Source organism: Coccinella septempunctata, chromosome 8 (genome assembly GCF_907165205.1).
Source record: "Coccinella septempunctata chromosome 8, icCocSept1.1, whole genome shotgun sequence".
Lineage (NCBI taxonomy): Eukaryota > Metazoa > Arthropoda > Insecta > Coleoptera > Coccinellidae > Coccinella > Coccinella septempunctata.
Genome location: NC_058196.1, coordinates 16,607,102 through 16,629,398, shown reverse-complemented (window position 1 = coordinate 16,629,398; position 22,297 = coordinate 16,607,102). Strand labels below are relative to the sequence as shown.

At 36.4% G+C, this 22,297-nt stretch overlaps 1 protein-coding gene across 8 annotated transcripts in view; it reads left to right on the top strand.

The window, feature by feature from the left end:
* The window catches only part of LOC123319565 (neurogenic protein mastermind-like), a 131,072-nt gene that overhangs the window by 65,805 nt on the left and 42,970 nt on the right, over positions 1-22,297 (top strand). For 3 of the 8 annotated variants that reach the window (XM_044906605.1, XM_044906608.1, XM_044906609.1), the window contains 4 exons: positions 3,966-4,086; positions 5,718-5,971; positions 9,825-10,454; positions 13,706-13,996. In XM_044906605.1, the coding sequence (XP_044762540.1) occupies positions 3,966-4,086; positions 5,718-5,971; positions 9,825-10,454; positions 13,706-13,996 (1,296 nt within the window). Of the gene's footprint in view, positions 1-3,965; positions 4,087-4,301; positions 4,511-4,973; positions 5,159-5,717; positions 5,972-9,824; positions 10,455-13,705; positions 13,997-22,297 lie in introns of those variants that run through there. The other 5 variants (XM_044906607.1, XM_044906610.1, XM_044906611.1 and 2 more) reach the window with 4 other exon arrangements.

Genomic DNA, 22,297 nt, shown 5'->3' with positions numbered 1-22,297 from the left:
CTATTTGAATGAGTGGACCTGAATTCTAAATAGCACTTCCTGAAACCCTGTCTCTTTTTTCAATCACTTTCGACATTTTCGAATTTTCGTAATAAAAATTGATATTAGTTGTGGCAACGGCGTTATGACATTAAAGACATTTCATGAGTGCCAACCTTACTTCGTTCTAGTTACAAAAACTTGAGAAAATTATTTCATGGCCAACCGACTGCTAAAATAAATTTGAATGAAGTATAGGTAATGTTTCATCTGAATCTAAACGACTTATATTTCAGCTGAATATTTCCACAATCAGAAAGATTGTGAATGAAGAGGATGACGAAGAATTTCCTTCTATTGGGAGACCCAAAAAAGTGGTGGCATTTGAGAATTTTATGTTTGAGTGAATTAATGCGAAAAGTTTACTACAGGATTTTCGATGAATGTCATCGTAGAATAAGTTCCCGAAAATTGATTTTTTTATTTTTCATTTCACCTGTCCTATACATTATAAATGTCTTGAGGTACCAATAAATACCTAATTAGTATTATTATATCAATGTATTAAGATGAACAGTTACTAATACGCGCCAGTTGTCCTGTTAATTGTTTATTCATGTGAAATTTTAGTTCAAAAGTGAAGTTCATCTTGACTCGAAACTTCCTTTAATTCATTTCACTTATATTGATGCAAGATGATTTTTGTTGAATAATTTAACATTCTGGTAATTATCTGTTGATTCCTTCGGGAGATACCCATTCCCAACCACTGCATTATATGCATTTCATCTTCGGGTTAATATTTTTGAAATCTACAACTGATGTAACGTATTCAAACTTTAGCCAAAGAAGATAACGAACATCAACTCTCCTCAAGCTAGTGCATATTATGATATTATATTTCTTGTATTTTCCATGCAAATAACAAATAACTGGATTTGAAATGCCTTCAATCAGTTTGTATAAACTTCAATTATGTTCGTCACATATACGACATTGCGATAAAATACGTAATTACAGAAACTTTTACGTAGAACGGGCAACATAGCGTTGATTTGAAACCCAAAAATGTTTTGACAAGCTTCATAACCCCACATTTTCTTACTATACAGAGTGAAATGTGTCAAATTTCCATGGCCAACCGAGTGCTAAAATAAAAGTGAATGGAGTATTCACCATTTCCAGTTGAAATTCAGAAATAATCAATTGAAATTCAGAAAAGGTGACTTGTATTTGTATGTCAGATTTGTTCGAGGATTTGTTAGTTGATTTGAGAAAACATCAAATGTCATTCAGATTATTCAATGTAATTTCAGAAAAAGTCATTCGAAATTCATTTTAGTCACATTTATTTCAGAAAATATCAATTGTAATTCAGAAAGAAATCGACTGATTTAAGTATGCTTTGATAGATACTACTGACATTAAAAAATATTCAAAACTGTCAGGAGAACGAAAAGATTGGATGAAAAATTAGGTGCCAACTGAAATAAGGAAATAGGATCACGGCCATGCTTTCTGCAATACCCTGTGTATATGTGGAAATTTTTTTTTAACAATTCATTTTGAATCATAAAACTTTTGCATGAACCTTTTTTTGACAGGGTCTCACAAAAAGTTAAAGAGAGGGAAAGGGCATTTATAAATCAATCAAGTTGACAAGTAGCACATAACCCTAATAATATTCGTTCTTTCTGATTTACAAATGACGATTTCTGAACTACAAATGATTAATCAGATTTACAATTTAAAATTGATGGTTTCTGAAATTTAATTGACTTATCTGAATTAAATTTGATGTGTTCTGAATTGAATGTGACTCGAGATGTGACTAAACTGAATTTCCAATGAGCATTTCGGAAATGAAACTGATAAATCTGAAATACTTATGACGGTTTCTGAATTAAACTTTACAAATCTGAATTTCAATTGATCATTCCTGAATTACAACTAGAATTATTTAAAGTATTTTACTATTATTATGGTACTACATTTTTCGTGTTTCATTAGTCGACCGGTAATAAGATTTTTTATTATACCAGTATCAAAATCCTTGTTCTATGAATCAAAAAACGTGCGATATTTCAAGAGTAAAGCTAGTTTTCTAAATGGAAAAGCCAGGTTTAAATTTTGCTACTATTTGTGAAATTACTTAAAAAAAATATAGTACAACTGCTTATAGCGTATAAAGGCTGACTGTATAATTCTGTTCGTTTCATTCTTTAACGTAAGAAAATGTTATAAATTCGAGATGAGAGGTCATCGATCATTTTTTAAAGGGCAATACTAATTTTTTTATTACTATCCTTGAAGGGTACATCATTATAAGCAATATAAAAATAGCTTCTTGAGAATGTATACAATTTAAAAAAAAAAAAACTTCTGACAATAAAAAGATTCACAGTTTTAATGACCCTCGATACAAAGTTTAACCCCCACATCTTCTCTGCATGATTTCCATCAAGTTATTTAGTAAATCCCACTGAATTTCTTGCCAAAATTATGGCAAAAGATCTCTGAGCTGTTGAAGAGTTTCCGATTGTGATCTGTGGGCATCGAGGACATTTTATAATTAGTCTCAATTTATTTAGGATAAAGGATCTCAGGCAGGTAATGCTAGTTGTAAAATGGTGGAACTTCACCGTTGAGAACTTGATAACATTATGTCTGAGAGTTCATGGTTCTCGGGAGTACTAATAAATGAATTCAGCCATCGAAAAAACTGCACCACAAACCATAATTGTGTTTCCTCGAAAAGGATGGACTTCCTCAACAGAGCTGCGGTTTCTCGTATGAGTGTATGTTCTCACACTCGCACTCGTCAACTATCTGAAAAACATACATTCTATGGGCCTGTTCCGATATTGCTGGTTTTACTGGCCCGCACCGCAATCGAATAACAATAGAACTCGAACGACTGGGCCAATAGGCATCGTCTCTGAAATACTGACAGTACTGTTGAGGAATATCGGAACAGACGGTATATCTGGGGTTGCCAGTAAATACGAATATCGTATGGTCCTTCGTCTCGCCAGTGTATCCGCTCCATTGCCAACTCTAGTCTTTGACGCTTTCGCTCGCCAATGGATAAAACTCTTCTTCAAAAGCGTCTCGATATCAGACTGATTTCATAGAGGCGTCTTCTGACTATGCCGGGGGAAACTGAAATACCTATGAGATTTCGAAGACGTTGATTTGACATTCTGCAAGTGCTGAGAGGCTGTGTTCTCACCGATATCTGTAAAAACGGTCTTTTACTGGTGTTATAATGATCCAGTTCTTTTGGGTCTTTGACAAATATAGTAGTTCCACTGGCTAAGTACCGTGAAGGTAAACGTGCTTCCTTCTTGGCCAACATTCAATGAATGGGCCACTTGGACTTGTGTTTCCTCAGCCTGAAGCATCCCAAAGGTTGAGTCGGCATGACTCATGATAAAACATGTTTGATATTATGGAAATATCTATTTCGTTCTTCCTTATTTCGTCATTTTTCGTTCAAATTTTTTTTAGGACAGTATTTTTGAGTTATAATAGTGGACATCTCTGGAAATAATTAAAATTAGTTCCATATGAGGGTTTGTCCTAGACGAATTATTCAAAAATATGTATCTATTCGATTTCCTTATAATTTATATTGTAACGTTCTTCTTAATGAGAAACAGATAAACAGGTAGTCCGAGTAATGAGATAAATGTGCTATTTCTTTCCTAAAGCTTATTTCGTCCAACGCTTCGGCAATCATTCGTAGCCCATTTTTATATCAATATGTATATCTGAAAAATATTTCGTCAGTTAAAAACAATATAATCCCTGAAGATGGATGTTAAAACCGTGTTGAAACGTTGGAGAGAATAGGGGCAAAAATAATGGAAATAGCCCAAAAGAGCCTACAACGGATATTTCAACGTCAATTTATTCACGTCAATAACTAGCCTCGTAATTGAAATGTCAGAAAAATTATATGTATTTCTCATTTTTTGTTACAGCAGCAGAAGTTCCTGAAGCGACCAGCTGAGGACCTGGATCCCACCGGGGGGCCGCAGGTTGATTCTTTCGAGCCTCCTGTGAAACTACAGTGCAAAACACAGCATGGGAATCAAAATGAAGGTGAGCCCGTCAAGTCTGTTCAAAAATTTATCGGGAATGCGAAAAAGTTACACAAAAAAGTCAAAATGAAAATCAAAATATCGGAAAAGTGAAATATTAAATTTCTATTCATAATTATTTGGTTATAATATTTGAATATGCTGAAAATTATCTAGGAAATTTGGTATTCATTGCGCATGATGTTTTCATATGTCAGTATTTCCTACATTGAATTTTTCACGTATAAGTACGTGTGTTTCAATGTGAAATAAACAGTTCTACTCGTATCACAATGTGTTGAAAGACCCTACTTCTTTCATTTGAAATGACGAAATGGACGAAATCGCCTACGCATTTTCGATGTGCTCTTTGTGCAGTTAAAAATCAGACACTGGGGAGATACAATAAAAGTCAGTAAAAGTCTTAAACTCACCAGGATCGTATCGTATGTACTATGTGGAGGTTCATTGCAAACAATTATTCTTTTGTATTATTCTTAACATCAATATTTCAATCACATTTCAAATATTATTATTTCTAGGGTTCTTGATCAGCCAGTTATCTACATATTTAGTTGTATTATTTTAGCTTTTCATTTTATTTCCTTCCAAACAGATTATATCATTTTGATAACTTGAAATTAGGAATAAAATTGAACCGTACAAAAGTTTTTCATAGTAAACTTATTTTATTATTATTGATTCCATTTTTCATTATTTATAACTTGAATTAATCTCAACATAAGGCTGAACTTTCAAAACTTCATCTGTAAACATTAAAAACTGCATTGTTATTTGAAATTTTTGAGATACCTGTAATATAACGTAAATCGTCGCTATAAGTCTGATTTATAACTTTCAAATTATTAATTGTCCGTATGAAAAACTATGCTTCTTGTGACCAAATTCATGTATACAGGGTTTCTTAGAAAAAATTGAGTTTGAATCCAATGTACTACGAAGTATAAGAATATCCTCAATTTTTTTAAAATTATATTCGTTTTGTTATCCGAAAAAAGGAATCTTAACAGCACGGAAAACCATGAATTCCAGGTCACGAGTAAACGTAAAGGGCAAAGAAAATCTTGGAAAAGGTAACTCTAGTGGGGGTGGGCCAATCAACAATTTATTCTCAGTTCAAAAATGCCTTCAAATCATTCTACCCAAGGGCGGATTTAGGGGGGGGGCACGGGGGCACGTGCCCCCCCCAGACGGACGGATCTTTCTATACATACTTGAACTCTTAAAAATAAAAGTGAAGTTCATTTCTCACAGTTACTGTTGATTTTTTTGCTCGTCTGCCCGTTCTGCCCCCCCCAGAAAAAAATCCTGGATCCGCCCTTGATTCTACCTATGAATTCCATTATACCCCAATTAAAATATTTGTTTCTATACAATTTGTGATATTTAACTAGGTTAGCATCGAAAAAAATAACAGTTTTCAGCAAAAAAGAGTTTAAAGATTTTTAAATAGAAGAATAAATAAATATTTGAAAGAATAAGATATTGGACAATAATTTTCTCGGATAATATCAATTTTCTCAAACAATGTAAAGAATTTTTGGAAAATTGTGATTTTCTGTTATAACACTGCACGCTTTACTGCTTTATCCATTGAAATCTAACGGAATTTATATGATATTTTCTTCGCAGGTATCACCAAGTTCTCCTTGGAAATCGTGCAACAGTTGGAGTTCACGACCTCTGCGGCCAGCTCCAATCCCCAAATATCTGCCAATGTCACCGTCAAGGCCCATACCAACACGTCTGTCAAGACTGACGTGTCGTCCCCGAATCCCTCCAACCCTTCCACACCGACCAACCTCCAGACCCAGCAGCAGCATCAGCAGCAGGCTAAGCAGAACATTGGACTGGACGTTGGGACACTCGTTGAATGCGTTAAGCAGGTGAGCACATGTATTATTTTATTTTTTATTCGGCGCTCATCACTTGATACTCTTTTCATAAGGGGTGAGCCAGATTGAGCTTAGGGGCTGTGGGGTTGTCTCACTTTTCCTATCAAATTCCACAAAGTAGACCCCACAAACCCTATATTTTTGTGTGGGTCCATGTAAGACGCTATTTTGGCACATACTACTCATTCAGATATAATGAGTCTGTGAAACCGAGGTGCCTTATATTGACAATTTAGTAGCAATAATGTAAGAAATTAAAAAAAAAAGAATTCGAAACAAACGAGTTTCATTTTTTTTAGGGTGGCGTTGGAAAATGGCCGTCAATAGATAATTGGTTGGAAATTTTGAGTAGGCACTTTGAACGTATATCACTTGTAATTATTTTCCTAAAATTTTATTTATTTATCAAAATACCTGTTTATTTTTTCATATTTGGATTTTTAATTCATTCAGAACCAAGACACTATTGCCATTGTGTGAAATGTTAGATTAAAACTAGTAAAATTATCTAATGGAGAATAAAGTGTGTTTTAATACAGGGTATTTCAAAAAGAAACGCCAGGAAAACCAAATTTCAATTGACGGTCGTTTTGCAACGCCACCTTGAAAAAAAAATCGATCTCGAACTCAATTGTTTCAAATTTGACGACTCCCTCGCTAAATTATTTAAAAAACTGACCAAGTTATAGAAGTGGGTAGTTTGAGGTGGCGGACCCTGTAGATAATATATCAAGAATTTTGGGACCTTTCGTTTGGAAAAAAAAACAATATTTAGTTTGTAGATACAGTGATGGACCATGCAACCCTCGGTAACCCTGTTTATTAACAAATATCATTGAATTTTGGAATTGTCAATCAATCATTGTTTTCCCAATTCTTACTTAAATTTCGTTAACCTGCTGTTTTCAAAACCGTAAAAATTATTCCAATCTGCAAAATGAAAATATTTCAACCCCCAATAAGATGTAATGATCATTTTCATATTTTCAAAGAACTTGTGTTATAATAATGATAAGTTCAAGCCATAAATAATATAATTGCAACATTGTCAAATGAGTAATGGAAATAAAAAACACCATATAAAAAATGAGATTTTGCATACAATTATGAAATTAATATGAGAGAATAAAATTTCAATTATACTAAATGCGACTGTTCATGTTCATAAGTTTGGAAACTTCAACCCAGGAGACGGAAATTATAACCTCTTGAAAACTATGTTCTGTGTTATAGAGCTTGTGGTACTGAAAAGGAGCAGTGGTATATAATTATAGGAAACCAGGGGAATTCCCAGTACTGCTTCTACCCTAGTGAAATGCGAATGGGTCCAACTGTCAAAAAATATTGGCACATTTTGAATATCCTGTGAAAATTGGGCCGAAATCCATTAAATGTATTCCAAATCAAACGGGAACAGACTTTAAGAATTTTATGTCGTTTATCTGACAGTATCACATCCAAAAAGATTGACTATAAAATTTTTTAATGGGAAAATATGGAAGTATTTTGGAAATCTCATCAGAATTGCAGCAAGTCAAAAAAGTTCATGTAAATGAATACACCATAATATAACCATTACCTACATATTCAATAGCAATCGAAAAATGTTTCAAATCATTGCCATCAAAATTCAAGCAATTTCACATTAGTTTTAGACAACACCAAGCACTTATTCAAGAAATAAGATAGTTTTGAGATTTGAGAAACACTATTAAAAATGTGGTAATTATACTTTTAAAGTAGGTATACATTCTTATTCTTTGGAAATGGCCAACTACGAAAGAAAAATTAAGGTGAATCAAGAAATACTTTATTCCAATAGTATGACGGATGAAAAATCCAACGATAAGTGCATTGATTAATTTAATTTATCAAATCTTGAAATTCTATCCAAAACAATAATAATCTTCAAATTTTCACCTCAATACTCGTGCTTTTCGGGAGTTAATATCCTACACATTCATCAATAATAAATTTGTTATTGTTGTTGATATTTGCATGAATGTGAAATATCATTCAGATTGCGATGCACTATAAAAATCGAATCAAAACAACTGTTATTCGAAATAGGTTATATTAAATTTCAGATAATCAAAAGGTTTTGCATTTTCAACGTTGAATAATCCTGAAATTAATGAACACCTCAAAAAATTATGAAGGCTGTGGAGTGAACCTCGAACAATATCGCAACTGGTGATAGATTTGAGACCTTTGCAACTTTTCACTTTGCACTTTCCGGTTAAATAACATTCCACGAAAATTTATCAGAATTGAAAAAAAAGTGACAAGTCAAGGGAATAGTGGAAAGCTCTTCGAAAAAATAATTTCATTCTGTTGCACCATAATATGGACTTTTCAATTAAATCTTAAACAGTAAAAATCTGATCAAATGCAAAGTGAAAAGTTGCACAGTAGTTTGGTTCGAGATTAATATGGTCATTTTTGAATATCTGGAGAATCGCTTACTCATCTTGGATTTTAGAGTGTTATGTCTACAAATAAGGACTAATTTAAATACATATTCAATCTTGCCTTTTTTGTAGTTTGTTGTATTTTGTGTTCAACTAAAAATAGATGTTTTCCAACTATTATAGGAAACATGCCTATTTCGATGAGTATAGTTGAATAAAAGATGACGTTCATTTATTTCTTTCAAATAAAACATCATTTACAAAAGACAAGTTAAAACTTTCGATAAGTTGAACCATTTCATCCCTATTGTGAAAAAAAAATCAATGACCAAATAATCCTTAGAAACATCCTTAGGGTACCCTTCGTGAAGGTTGTATGCTATTTCCTCAATTACACAAAAAAAAAATAACTTGTAACTCGAAATGGAAATTTATCTTTCCGAGCATTTTTCAACAAAACAGTAAATAAACTCAAACAGGTGATTTCGTTTGAATGTGGTAGGGAACGTTGGATAGAGTTCACTCATTGAATTTCCTAACGTTTTTTTCGAAACCTAAATTCAACGTTAATTTCACCTATAATCATGTATGTCATTCAACTTGTTACTATAACTACTAATAAGGAGTAAAAAACATTACATCTACGTTGAATGCGAAATTATTCAACAACCCGTGACTTAAGCCACCAATATAAAAAGTTTCCCCACTGTCTCTCCTCAACGTTTACTTAGTATGATATAATAAACCTTATATCAATGTTGAATTTGAATATTAGAACATATTCACCCATCACTTACGTTGTTATTGAAATTAAAAAAAGCAAAATCTTAAGAAATACCCGAATTATTTTTCTGAAGATCACTTCTTCTAATTGTTCTGCAGGAAAATAGTAAAAAAGAAACCCCTCTTCATTCTAGTTCGTTGTGTAGCTCGGTCAGTGTTCCTGTCTAGAACTAACGGAGCCTTAGGTTCGAGTCCTGGCTTGATATGGGTGTCTGTGTTGTCTAAAAAGTATGAGTGGAAACTATAATTCAGGGTTAATGTCCATAGCTGGCAAGAGTGAAAAACATGGTTGTATGTCAACAACGTTATTTCGCAACAAATTTGCATCGTTATTTTTCCGTAGAATTTTGGTTAAATAGAGGATAGTTGGTACGTGTAGCAACGTGGGGTGGTAACGTTGCTTTGAAAAAAGGATTACATATATTTCCTAACGACATTTATTCAACGATAAATATAAATAGTAGCGTTTCTCGAAAAAATCATTTTTTTCCCACGTATCTCTGTTTATTGGTTTGTTTGTAAATTTTCACTCACTTTTTATATTTTGTGTTTAATCGACTGATCTTTTTTGACATTGTTATATCGAAGAAATAAGAAATCTTTGTGTTTTAGATTGCACTGTTGTTTTATATCTCACCTTGATTTTACAGGAACCAGACAACGATTTCGCTGACCTGGACCAGTGTGCAGCGGCGTTGGAAAAGGACGCCGCCGCCAACGGTGGCGCAGCCTTCGGCAACTTCTCCGACCTCATGGGAGACGATTCACACGACGAGATAATCACGTCGGACGCCTTCAACGACCTCATCTCCGACATCAGCAACTTCCCCGAGCTGATGAAAGACTTCGATTTCGAGGACAACAAGCCGGACGCGAGCGCCAGTGCAAACGGACTCAAAGTGGAAGACGTTAAGGACGCTCAACAGCAACAGTCCGCGGATACCGCCAAAAACTCGCCCCTTGTTCAAAACCAAAATTACTCCCCCGCGGTGTTCGACGGCCAAAATATGGGCCAGACGAAGGCCAACAACCCCCGCATGGTGTACCCTAACCTAGATTTCGCGAAGACAGAACTGAGCCCCGCGGCTCAGACGTTGAAGCAGATGGCGGAGCAACACCAGCACAAGAACCAAATGGGACTGGCGTACAATCCTAACGGAAGGGTGCCTAACGCGAGGTCGCCCTACTCAGACTTCCAGTACAATTCCGACTACGGCAGTCCTACGAATCCTCAGTTCAAGAACAGCCCCAACTTCCCCCAGCAAGATCTCATCAAGCAGGTGAGGAAAATATTTTTTTCAGACATCCAAGTATAGGATTTGTTCCTATTCCTATTATAAGTCGTACGGTTTGAATGTGATATGTGTGCTAATAAAAGGCACGCAGTCTTTCGCAATTGTGGCGGATGATGAAATGCACCCCGTAAAAAGGATTGAACGAACATCAGCTTCTGCTTTGACGAACCTACAGGGTAATTATTAGTGATAGAGACTGCCAGTCCGATTAGTTTAGTTATCTGTCATAGCACGGGCGTAGCCAGGGGGGGGGGGGGTTTGGGGGTTCAACCCACCCCCCCCCCCCCCCCGAATAATAAAGGTATACATAATATCATTTTCAAAAAGTCTCACTTTATATGTCAAAATCAGAAAAATTTCATTTAAAACCCCCCCCGAAACTCAACCCTGAGACTACGCCCATGTGTCATAGCCTTTAAACGGTCGCTTCGGCGCCTGTTCATCTACTGTTTTATTCATTCATTATTTCATTGCTGTATCCCGTTACCGAGAATAAATCTACAAAAAAACAGAAAAAACGGTGCGAAGAGACTTATAATTTCTTATGGCTAATTGCGACTGTGTGCCCTCCTGTGACTGAAGAGACCCAACCGTGAACTACTCTTTCATATTGTAGCAGGAACTGTATGTTCTTGTCTGCAGGCTAAAGAATATTCGTATGGAATATGCTGCGAGAGCCAGGAAACACTGAAAAACCTCTCTCATGTCAAGGTCAACACTTACCTGCTAAGAGAACGATATCAAACAGATATCAGCCTGGAGAATGAAAGTCTAGAACAGGTCGAGAAGTTCAAATACTTAGGAAGCTTCATAAATACTAGGGATAATTTAGTCACGGAAAATACACAACCGTATCAGTTCGGCATCACGGGCATTCTGGAAGCTAAAGGACAGAGTGTTTCGAAATCACGACCTCAATCTGAAGACCAAGACAGCTGTTTACAAAGCAGTGGTCCTCCCAACGCTTCTTTACGGAAGCGAAAACTGGACGCCCTACAGGCGACATATTAAACAGCTTGAACAAACGCAACAACGTCATCTGAGACAAATAATGCACATCAGATGGTTCCACAAAGTTTCGAATGCAGAAGTCTTGCAGCGCGCGAGCTGTACAACAATTGAGTCTGAAGTAACGAGAGCCTTCTCAGATGGAGCGGCCACATCCTGAGGATGCAAGACTCCCCAAAATAGCTCTGTATGGCGAATTCACAGAGGGAGCCCGGAAATCAGGAGGCCAGTACAAGCGCTTTAAGGATATACTACATCAATCCCTAAAATCTATTATGCCAATCATATCTGGGAGCAACTAGGGTTAGACAGGTCACAGTGGAGGTCTTTGGTACACAGTTATAATGGAGACTAGAGAAGGATACAGCGGCGGCCAGATCTGGTTGGTGACTATCCATGCCCGGAGTGTGGAAGGATCTGTAGGTCACGGTTGGGCCTCTTCAGTCGCAGGAGGGCACATAGTCGCAATTAGCCCAAAGAAATTATAAATCTGTTCGCACCGTTTTTTTTGTCTTTTTGTAGATTTATTCCCGGTAACGTGATACAGCAGTGAATGAATGAAGAGAACACAAGAAAATTCTGCTTGAGCAGTGTACCAGTAGTGTCTTGTTCAAAACTACTATAACTTGCTACGCAACTGATAACGGATTCAGTTCTGTAAATTGAGGTTGACATTGTCACCGTCAATATCCTTCCAGTCGGCGTTGACTGAATTGTGCCTCGTTTATATATATTCTTGGCTCGATGAAAAATTTTCCTCCGAATGGACCAAAAGGAGTAATCCAATGCAGTCGCAGCTTCTGAAAGGAAATAGCCCAGTCTTGTTATCGGTGCTTTCAATGGTCAATGGTCAGTGCTCAACATAATGAGGTTGACTGGTTCTTCCTTTGGTGTAGGAGGAGCTGAGGATTAAACAACTGAGCATTCCCTGTTCACCTATAGCAACATTACTGAATTAAGGAAAATAGTGTCAGCGTCAGCGTCCCTCCAAGTAAATTCTGAAGAACAATGCTCCTTACAGCCTCCGCCAAGAAGTGGCACCTGAAAAGTTGCACTGAAGTAGCAATGAGTACTTCGCAATAATAAGCTTCTTACATATAAATTTAAGTACATATTTATATGAGAAATGGAAAATTAAACAGAAAATAAAATTTCAAGGTTATCCTTGAAGTTGAGAAAGAATCAGCGTGCAGATGAAAGTTGGTTTTTGCCAGAAAAATCTGACTGAAATCATTTCCCAAAATCCAATGTACAATAGTTTAAAGTTTGGTGAGGGGATTATATTTCCTGCGACCTTGAGGTCTCTTGTGTCCCCATCAGAGCTGTTCCCAAAACTGCGCCCTCTACAGATGTACAATTGTGTCGCAATGTTCAATTTTCTTTCTTTTATCCATTATATTTTCCATGCAGTACTAACCCCAAAGTTTCAAAAATTCAGATTTACCATGAAGACGTTAAATTTAAATTGAAATAATCGCTAACTCCTTGCGTAAATGATCCTTCTCGAAGATCGAATATAGTTGAAGTTGGCACGAGAGGAGAGAATTCATCGGGACCGCTAAAGAAGCGGAAACCAGCGGAACTTAGCCTCCATTGGCCCTATTGAAAGCTCGGATATTCCCGGATAGTCGGCGTAATTATCACCTTGCTATAACTCTTCAGAACTAGGTATTAATGTACGCGTGAGTTACTCTGCCAGCGGAACCTAATGGCGAATAGCCTTCCCTAATATAAAACACACATTGTAATATAGCGCCACGGCCGCTAAATGAGATGTTAGCTTGTTTTCGCAATTATAACCTTCTTATTGGTACAACATGCCCACAAAGTACAAAGATAAAATCGCAATAATAAAAATAATATTTGATGGCGTGTAATTTTTCAAACAAAGGTTTTAGAGTTCCATTTCAGATGAAAGATCCCCTTTAATTTCCGCCGAGGAATCATCCCCTAAAAACTTTCGCACTTATTCGGCAACATCCTGTGTCATATTTAGTAGAATGTGTCACATTTGTTTTCTCCTTATTTTTCAATTGTATTCACTGTAACACTGTATCAAATTCGTTTTATTGTTTTTTTTTATACTTTGTTTTAGTGTTCAGTAGATCAAGGCTTAGATTGAACTCTGAGTGTACTGGATCACGATTTTGTTCAATAATAATTGTATTCATAAAATAATGTTTGTAGAAGTAAATTCTTACCTTTAAATTTATGTTAACCCCAAACAGGAGATGATGTTCCAAGGGAACGAATACGACGCCATGAAACGTAAAGGACCCAACATGTACAAGCAGCAGTATTCCCCCTATAGCAGCCCAAACCACGGCAGTCCTGGTTACCTGCCGCGTACCAACAGCAGCACCAGCGCTGGTTCTACCTCCGGAGGACCTTTCGGCGGTGGCACTCCTCCAAGACCACCAAGTGGTCATGGAGGAGGTGGTGGTCAAGGTACCACGCTTCAGATCAACCAGGCCCAACAGATGCACATAAATCAGCAGGGTCATGGCCACAATATCCAGGTGAGTCTATTACTGAAAATTATTGTTTTTCAATTTCCGCGGTCCGCGCATGGCAGCTATTGGTCAACTGTAACTAGGAATGGTAGAATCTGGAATGGGATCAAGCAATCGACCCATCACTTATACAGGGTGTTCTCAAAAGTGACGCTTTTTTGACAGAAGTTAGAAGTTATCAAAATAAGTCATTTCACCAAAAATTGTCTGTATAAAATATTCGAGATGGCTGAGCTACAACCCCTAGAATTTCGATAAAATTCTTATGAATGCCTGAATAATAAATAATGGAAGCAAAAATGACATGTAAGAACAGGAAAATTCATCAATTACCTGTAGCGCATAACCTAATCAAAGTTTTCTCCCATTCCTGTCGCTTTGTTCGCCGTTCGCCGTTCGCGGTTCCTAATGTGGGCGCCTAAATACAAGGGCCAACAGCCTTTGTGTTATTGAATTGCTCACGCTTCGCGTGCCCGATCTCAACAGGTGGAAATTGACTTTAGTTTTGTGTGCGTTTTCCTGTGTATCCTATCGCTTTTTTACGGCATTTTTTAGGGCTTTTGTTGCAGTGTAATTAAACAGTTTATCCGTTTCGCTTTTTCTCTCCCAAATGCTAGTTTTCTTGTGACAAATGAAAAATAGAATTACAGTCACACAAATTATTTCATCTCATTGAAAATAATATGACTTATTCCGGGGGTTGAAACTTGTGGAATCACAGGATTTTTGCCATAAACGCTTTAAAGAACAACGTGATCTCAATATTTACGGTTCTAAAAGTTCAGCATTTTGGTTTTCATTTAATAATCCATTATTGTGAGTTCGAGTGATTGGTGAACAATACCTTCTATACAGGGTGGGCTTTTTAAAACGAAACAGAAGAGATAACGGGAGGAATAAATTTATTTCGAAAAAATGCTCTGACACGTCGATTTTTGTTTCGAGGGGGACCACTTTTAAGGTAAAATTCACAACTATATCGCTTCAACCCTTAGTGTTAGAACAACAACCGCTAAATTTTGAATAGGAAATATAGGGTAAGTGATACCTCATTCGAAAGGCCTTTTTATCCTAAATTCAGCGTATTAATTTTTTCCTCATTTAAAGCATTCGTTTTCGAGATATTCAATTTTGAATTTCGTACAGTACCAGTCATCCCGCTAACCATGCTATGTGAAATCATTAATTATTTGACTAATTCATTCTGTGGTTACGATGGTAACCGTTAATTGTCAACATTAGACAACGAAATAATTATTATTGGTAATTACTTTTTTCAACAATTAAGGTGGTTGCCTCGTCTGTTTCGTTTTAAAAGGCCCACCCTGTATACCTACATCGCGATTGTGCTTTCAATTTTCTTTGAATTTCGTTTGGTTGGAAGTTAAATTTACATTGAAAAGACAATTAGTCTTCTGCAATTTTCAGTGCCACTTGCATTCGCAATTATAATAAATCGCCTTCTTCTTGTCCCTTATATTGTAATTACGGAAATGTTTGGACCATAAGGGTTTACGCGACTTCAGTTTTGGAAACGTATTTAGTGAAATATAGGACAGAATTGGAAATAAGTCGGGAATTGAGTGAAATTCATTCCAATAACAGTCCGTCTCCGTCTCCGTAACAGTCTATCTACGAATACCATGTTTGAAAGAACTGGTAACGATTGAATAGGTGAAGATCTAATAGTTCCAGTTATAATTCCTATAGGAATGTACATAAGTTTTTTGCACATGAGCACTATTAACCCCGAGATTAACCCAAACGGGGCCACAATATTCTGCAGCCGAAAAAAAGAAGCTAAAGCTGCCTTGCGAAGGGTAGTTGCATCAGCACCCATGAAGTACCAACTAGTTTATGCAGGATATTAGTCCTAGTATTCAACTTCACACTCGTTCCAAATTGGCTTTGAAATTCAGCGAGGAATCCAGCTCCTAGATATTTTGGATTGAAGTTTATGTTCCAAAAAAGAATTAACGAAAACTACGTCCAATTTTCTATAAGTATTTTTGATGATTAAGGACTCAAACGCCACTGGCAAAAATAATTCCTCAAAATTTCTAATCTCTATACATCTAAAATCAGAATAACGAAGGCAATATCATCAGCGTGAATAAATTTCTCAGAAGAAGTCGTAGGGATATCGGATATCAAACAAATATAAATTTAAAAGAAGAGGAGCTATAACTGAACCTTTATTCATACACCAAGAGTAATTACATGCGAAGGTTCTCAACTATAGACTAGATTCACATACCAAAAATTTAAGATAATGTGCTGCAGATAAATCCACAAATGCTGTTCCTGTTTTAAGTTTATCGTTATAACCTACTTCAATGAAAGTGGTAAGGCTCAGAACCTGATCACAACAATTTCTATTTTTCCTGAAACCTCCTTGACAATTTTGGAAAGCGTCTTCTAGAGTCGACTCAATCCTTAAAAGAATAAGCATCTCTAAAATTTCGAAAATAACACTAATAGCCGTATGCACCTTTTCATTAAACGAGATCAATTCCTTAAACGTCTTTTTTTTTTCATAAAGATTCTATGATGCTTAAACGCCGTTTAAGAGTTTAATCTCAGTTGAATGAGACGGTGCATAAGGCCATCAATAAACTAATGGGCCGATAAATACTAGGATCAGAAGAATTCTTTCCACGTTTTAAAACGGGTTTGCTGGTCAGGGAACAAAGCACAGCAGTGGGGGGTAGTCCTCCGCTGTGTTTTCTGCTCTCAACGGGCTTTCGCACCAGCCAAGAGTCGTACTCACAGCAGGGGTAGAGGTCAGATAGGACGGGATGTCTCTCTTTTCTTGCTTTTAGCGTGTTCAGTGGACTTCAGCTCCAGCTAGCAGTGATAGGGAAGAATGAGAGAAGAGCCAGGACGGAATGAGTTGAAGCTGAGGTTCCAAATTGACAGTACGGAATGATGGCTTACCTCTGGACTCGCTACACGGCCTTTTTTTGACATCGGTCACACCGGTTGTTCTGATACTCGGAGTGAACGTAGTTAACCCTCGAGTAAACGACAAGGAGAATAATCTATAACCGTAAACCTCTCAGTACTTAACGTATCCGCAGCAAGAAAACTTCAAAATAGCAGGGCTACTAAATTTGAACAGGAGTACTGGCTGAAAGACTATTCTTTAAGAACACTCTGATTATTCGCAAAGCCAAAAAACAATTGAATGAACACTCGAATACAGAATGATTGACCGACAGGAAACATCTTTTTTGTACCCACCTGGGGTGTGGAAACGGTATGTCCCTTATGTTCCGAAAATCTGTAAAATTCAAGTCGATAAATTGTCTTCACTATGGCTTATGGATACTAACGAACAAAAGCGTTGTTATCTCCAAACTCGGGATGTCAAAAAAGGTCCGAAATGTTTACGGTTTCCAACGATGAAACCTGAATTGGAATTAAAATTATGTTAAATAAAACCAATAGCAGAAAAAAGAAAAATGGCCGAATCATAAATGTGGGTGGCTTTTTGTTAAAAATAAAAAACTTATGAACGATGTATGAATTCGAAATTCGTGTAGGTATAAATTGAATACGTGGTATTCAATCGTTGTGGAGTTAATCGATTAGGCATTATGCCACAGAAATAGAGAAAATTAAAAGAAAATAATTCTTATGGAGTTTGTGCATAATTTTTGTGTGTTGAATTCCAAACTTCATTATTGAAAATAATCAGCCAAAGCAAATAAATACACACCTATTTACACGTGCGATTCGATTTTTTTATCGCTTACAACGAGCTTCCACGAGATCGAATCGAAAATAAGATCGTTCGGCGTAACACCTATCCTTGAAAATATTTATAATTCTGCATTGTAAATAAACAGTGAGGATAATCGAGCTCTGTCGCGATCGCGAAACGGGGACAAACCTTGACGCGCGCTCAGCAGCTACGATCGACGGACGACGACGACGTGCCGGAGAGCGATGTTCCTGCGTGGCGATAGCGATAAGTAAGTTGCGTATTGGATTTTTCGACGATTAGTCGCGTTTAGATGAATAAACTTTCTACGTAATGAGAGCGCTGTTATGCGCGCTGAGGTGAGGAACGATGTTTGGGTCTTTGTTTTCTCCGAGTTTCACAATCGGTTCTGTAACAAAACAAAGAGTTTCAACATCCTGAAGGCGAAATACGTAATTATGTAGTTTTCGGTTTTGCTATTCATCCTTGAACCAGATATACCGTGTGTCGATTTTAAAACAAGCAACAAATTCTATGCTCACTGCATATAGTTCTTCCAAACTATGCCAGATAGAAATTCTGCTTATTTACGAAAAAGTTCTGCCTTTGCAAATCCTGCAAAATGACGTCCCACAAATCTCAATATCTTCTCTTGTTCTAGATTTATAATGAAAAATCGGAAATGATATTCTTAAATTGCTTATCTTTTTTCTTTCACAGGCGATTTCCATGAAATTTTGAAATCCTTCAATGTTGTCGTCATTAGTGATATTATGCCATTCTTATTAGAATCTGTCTACTGGATTTCAAGATAAGACTTTCATTTTTTTTTCATATGGTATGGTAGCCATATTGATATTTTTCCATTGAAAAATATTATTTATATTCAACATAAGTCTTGATTCGAACCGAAATGAGAAATTTTGAAGATGTTCCTGAAAATATCTGCACTCATACTAAGAAGGCCATGAATTTTATTTTCAAATTGGTGTTCTCATTACGTAAGAGGATGTATTGATATCTAGTTAGCCTAGACCAGTTCCATGCATAAAAAAATATTGCGTTACTATAGCAACGAACAATATCTCATTAAAAGTGTCGGTGTGAAGTTTGAGGTCAAAAAAGTAAACCAGAGTTACGCAATACATTAAAAGAAAGAAGATGTGACCGAAATTGTGAAAATCGGAGTATCGAGCCATCATCAAGTACCTGTATTTAGAAAGGGTCTAGAGGTAAGCAGATTAACGAAGATATGCTTAATACCCATGGTGATCAATGTCCTTCCTATGCGATCGTGAAAAATTAGACTGCAAGCTTCAAAAGAGATAAATTTTCCATTGAAGATGATGACCGATCGGGAAGGCCAGTTTCTGTGTCAGTCCCCGAAAATATCGATACAGTTCATGTAATGATTTTATCAGATCGTCCAATTGGGCTAAAGCGGATATATGAAGCACTGAATATTTCATACGAACGCGTTCATGGTATAGTTTTGGACATGAGAAAAATTGCTGCAAAATGGATCCCCAAATGTTTGAGTGTTGACCAAAAGCGTAGAAGCATCGCGTTCGATCTATGCTCGATTTGAAAACTATGTAGACTTTTTAAACCGAATGGTTAGTGTGGATGAGACTTGGGTGCATTTCTACGATACAGAATCTAAACAACAATCGATGGAATGGCGACATTCTGGTTCTCCAAGACCTAAGAAGTTTCGTATCCAAAAATCTGCTGGAAAAGTTCTTGCTTTAGTTTTTTTGGAATTGCCATGGAGTAATCATGATTGATTTTTTGGATAAGGGTAGAACAATATCCGGAGATTACTATTCGACATTACTGGCCACTCTACTAAGGTGTTTTGTTTTTGCAGGACAACGACCCTGCATACAAACCTCATGTTGCCATGCAAAAAATTCGTGATTTAGGGTTTGAATTACTAGAACACCCCCCTTATTCACCAGATTTGACTCCATCCGACTATCATCTCTTTCCTCAGTTTAAAAGGTCGTAAATTTTCATCCAACGAAGAGTTAATAAAAGCTGTGGAGGTCTGGTTTGCAGAGCAAGAAGAAACATTTTTTTTGAAAGGTCTAGAGACGTAGCAGGTTCGCTGTAATAAATGTATTTTCATAAAAAAAATGCTTTTCATGGGCTATCTTCAGGAAGCTGTTTCTGAGCAGGGGCTGGTAAAAAAAATTATATGAAACACCCTACATAATTTTTTGACAAGGAATCACACCTTAAATTTTTTCACTATAGATGAGAAGTAACGGTTCCCAAAATATTTCCACAAATCTAAGATTCATCCCTACATTATTCATCCTATAACGTATAAAAATTATCCACATATCTACATACACTTGGCATTTTGTTACCATCAACCTTCGATCCGAATTCTGAATAAGTCGATGTCATTTGAATGGCTGTTATTTATATAATTGGCATTGTTAACTTACGCCTAGATTTCACAAACTGTACATCCGGTTGCTGATTCAAGACCGCCATGCCTCCTTGATTAGTTCGTTAATTTTAGGTTCTCACCTCATAATCACTAGAAAATTGAAGGCGACTCCTATGCCTTGGGAATTAAGTGCATCTTTACTGTTATTCTTTTATTATAACTATCTTACTGAGTGGCTGTTCAATTGATGTCAAGCATAATTATGTTCCTTGTCACGTTTTTTTCGGTCTGCGATTCGTTAGCTCATTTTCGAGTTTAGGTAAGTTTTTACGAATACAGGATGGGCAAATTTCGATGTTTTAGCACTACAGCTTTTAAACCAGGGGAGATAGACAAAATCTGATACCCCATTCTCTTTCTCTTTTTCTGAGAAACTTACAATAGTAGTAATGATTTTTGGCCACTTTCTTTTGTTTTTGAGTTATAAGCGAAAATTGAAAAAATGGCGATATTGAAATAAATTTATATCTCCACTAATACAGATGATAGAGCTCTAAAATTGAAACATTATACAGGCACTTTTTTACGTAGAATACAGTGGCGCCTTTTTAGCAGGATTTTTAATTACGAAGCTATTACCCAAAGTTATAATATGTTTTTTTAAATGGGAACACTAGTTTTCTGTGCAATTTTTTGAAAGCTTATTTTTACTGATTTCAAAAATATATAACATCATATGGTTTGTATCAATATGAATAATAGAAAATGGTCAAAAACCTTTTTTCGCAATATTTCAATGGTTTCAACTTTTGACGAGCACAGAAAAATAGAGTTTCCTATAACAAAAGCAGTCTCCTTCCGGCAATGTCATTCTATCTATGCATTTTACAAATTTCCACAAAATATGAATTAAGATATATTTAATAAATTTCCATAATAATGAAAAGACTTATAGAGGGAGACAGTGGTAATCATACGATGCTATATGTTTCTGTGCTCATCAAAAGTTGAAATAATAGAAATATTGAGAAAAAAGGTTTTTGACCATTTTGACAATGATTCTATCATTTATATTGATACAAACCATATGATGTTATATATTTTTGAAATCTGTGAAAACTAAGCTTTCAAAGAATTGCACAGAAAACTAGTGTTCCCATTCAAAAAAACATAACTTTGGGTAATAGCTTCGTAATTCAAAATCCTGCTAAAAAGGCCAGCACGCCACTGGGTTCTACGTAAAAAAGTGCTTGTATAATGTTTCAATTTCAGAGCTCTATCATCATTATTAGCGGAGATATAAATTTATTTCAATATCGCCATTTTTTCAATTTTCGCTTATAACTCAAAAACAAAAGAAAGTGGCCAAAAATCACTACTACAATTGTTAGTTTCTCAGAAAAAGAGAACGAGAATGGGGTATCAGATTTTGTCTATTTTCTCTGGTTTAAAAGCTGTTGTGCTAAAACATCGAAATTTGCCCACCCTGTACTGACGGAGACAGTACATGACTATGTACCGTGGACTTAGTATTGCTAGCAGTTGTTTTGCCTTTTTTTATCCATCTCGCTCAAACAATCTTAAAATTTGGGATTTTCAACCCTGCCATCTCAATAATCCACCCTGTACGCCACTGATCCGAACATCTGTTGATCCAATCCGCGAACTTTCGTCAAAGAATTTAGCGGGAAACGAGCGTGTCTCCTCTACGACGTACGTCGGAACGTCCTCGACGAGCGGAGATCACGTGGTCGACGCTCACAATCGATACAACACACAGAAGGGGTTGCGCCGGACCCTTTGGCCTGCCCGATAAGTGATATCTCCGACGACCGACGCTATCTGCATTGGAGTTTCTAGCTGAAAGCGGTAGGTTTCGTTCAAGTAACCCAACTCCGCTGTATTTCTGTCTTGCATTAGTTTCAAATATAAATTTGAAATCGAGAACGCAGTGAAAATTAGAATCTTCTCTCACGTCTGATTACCTGCGAATTAATGTTGTGAAAGGTTGCCGAAGGCAGGTCGATCATACTACCTCAGCTCATAGTATTATGATTTTTATATTCTACTCATTGAGACAAGTTTTTGCTAGACCCATCTTCATTAGGTTCTTCCTCAGGCGAAGATGTCCTGTGAGGAATCCAGTAAGGATGTGTAGCATATTCTTGCTACGATCCAGATTCTACCTAGATTTTGAAAT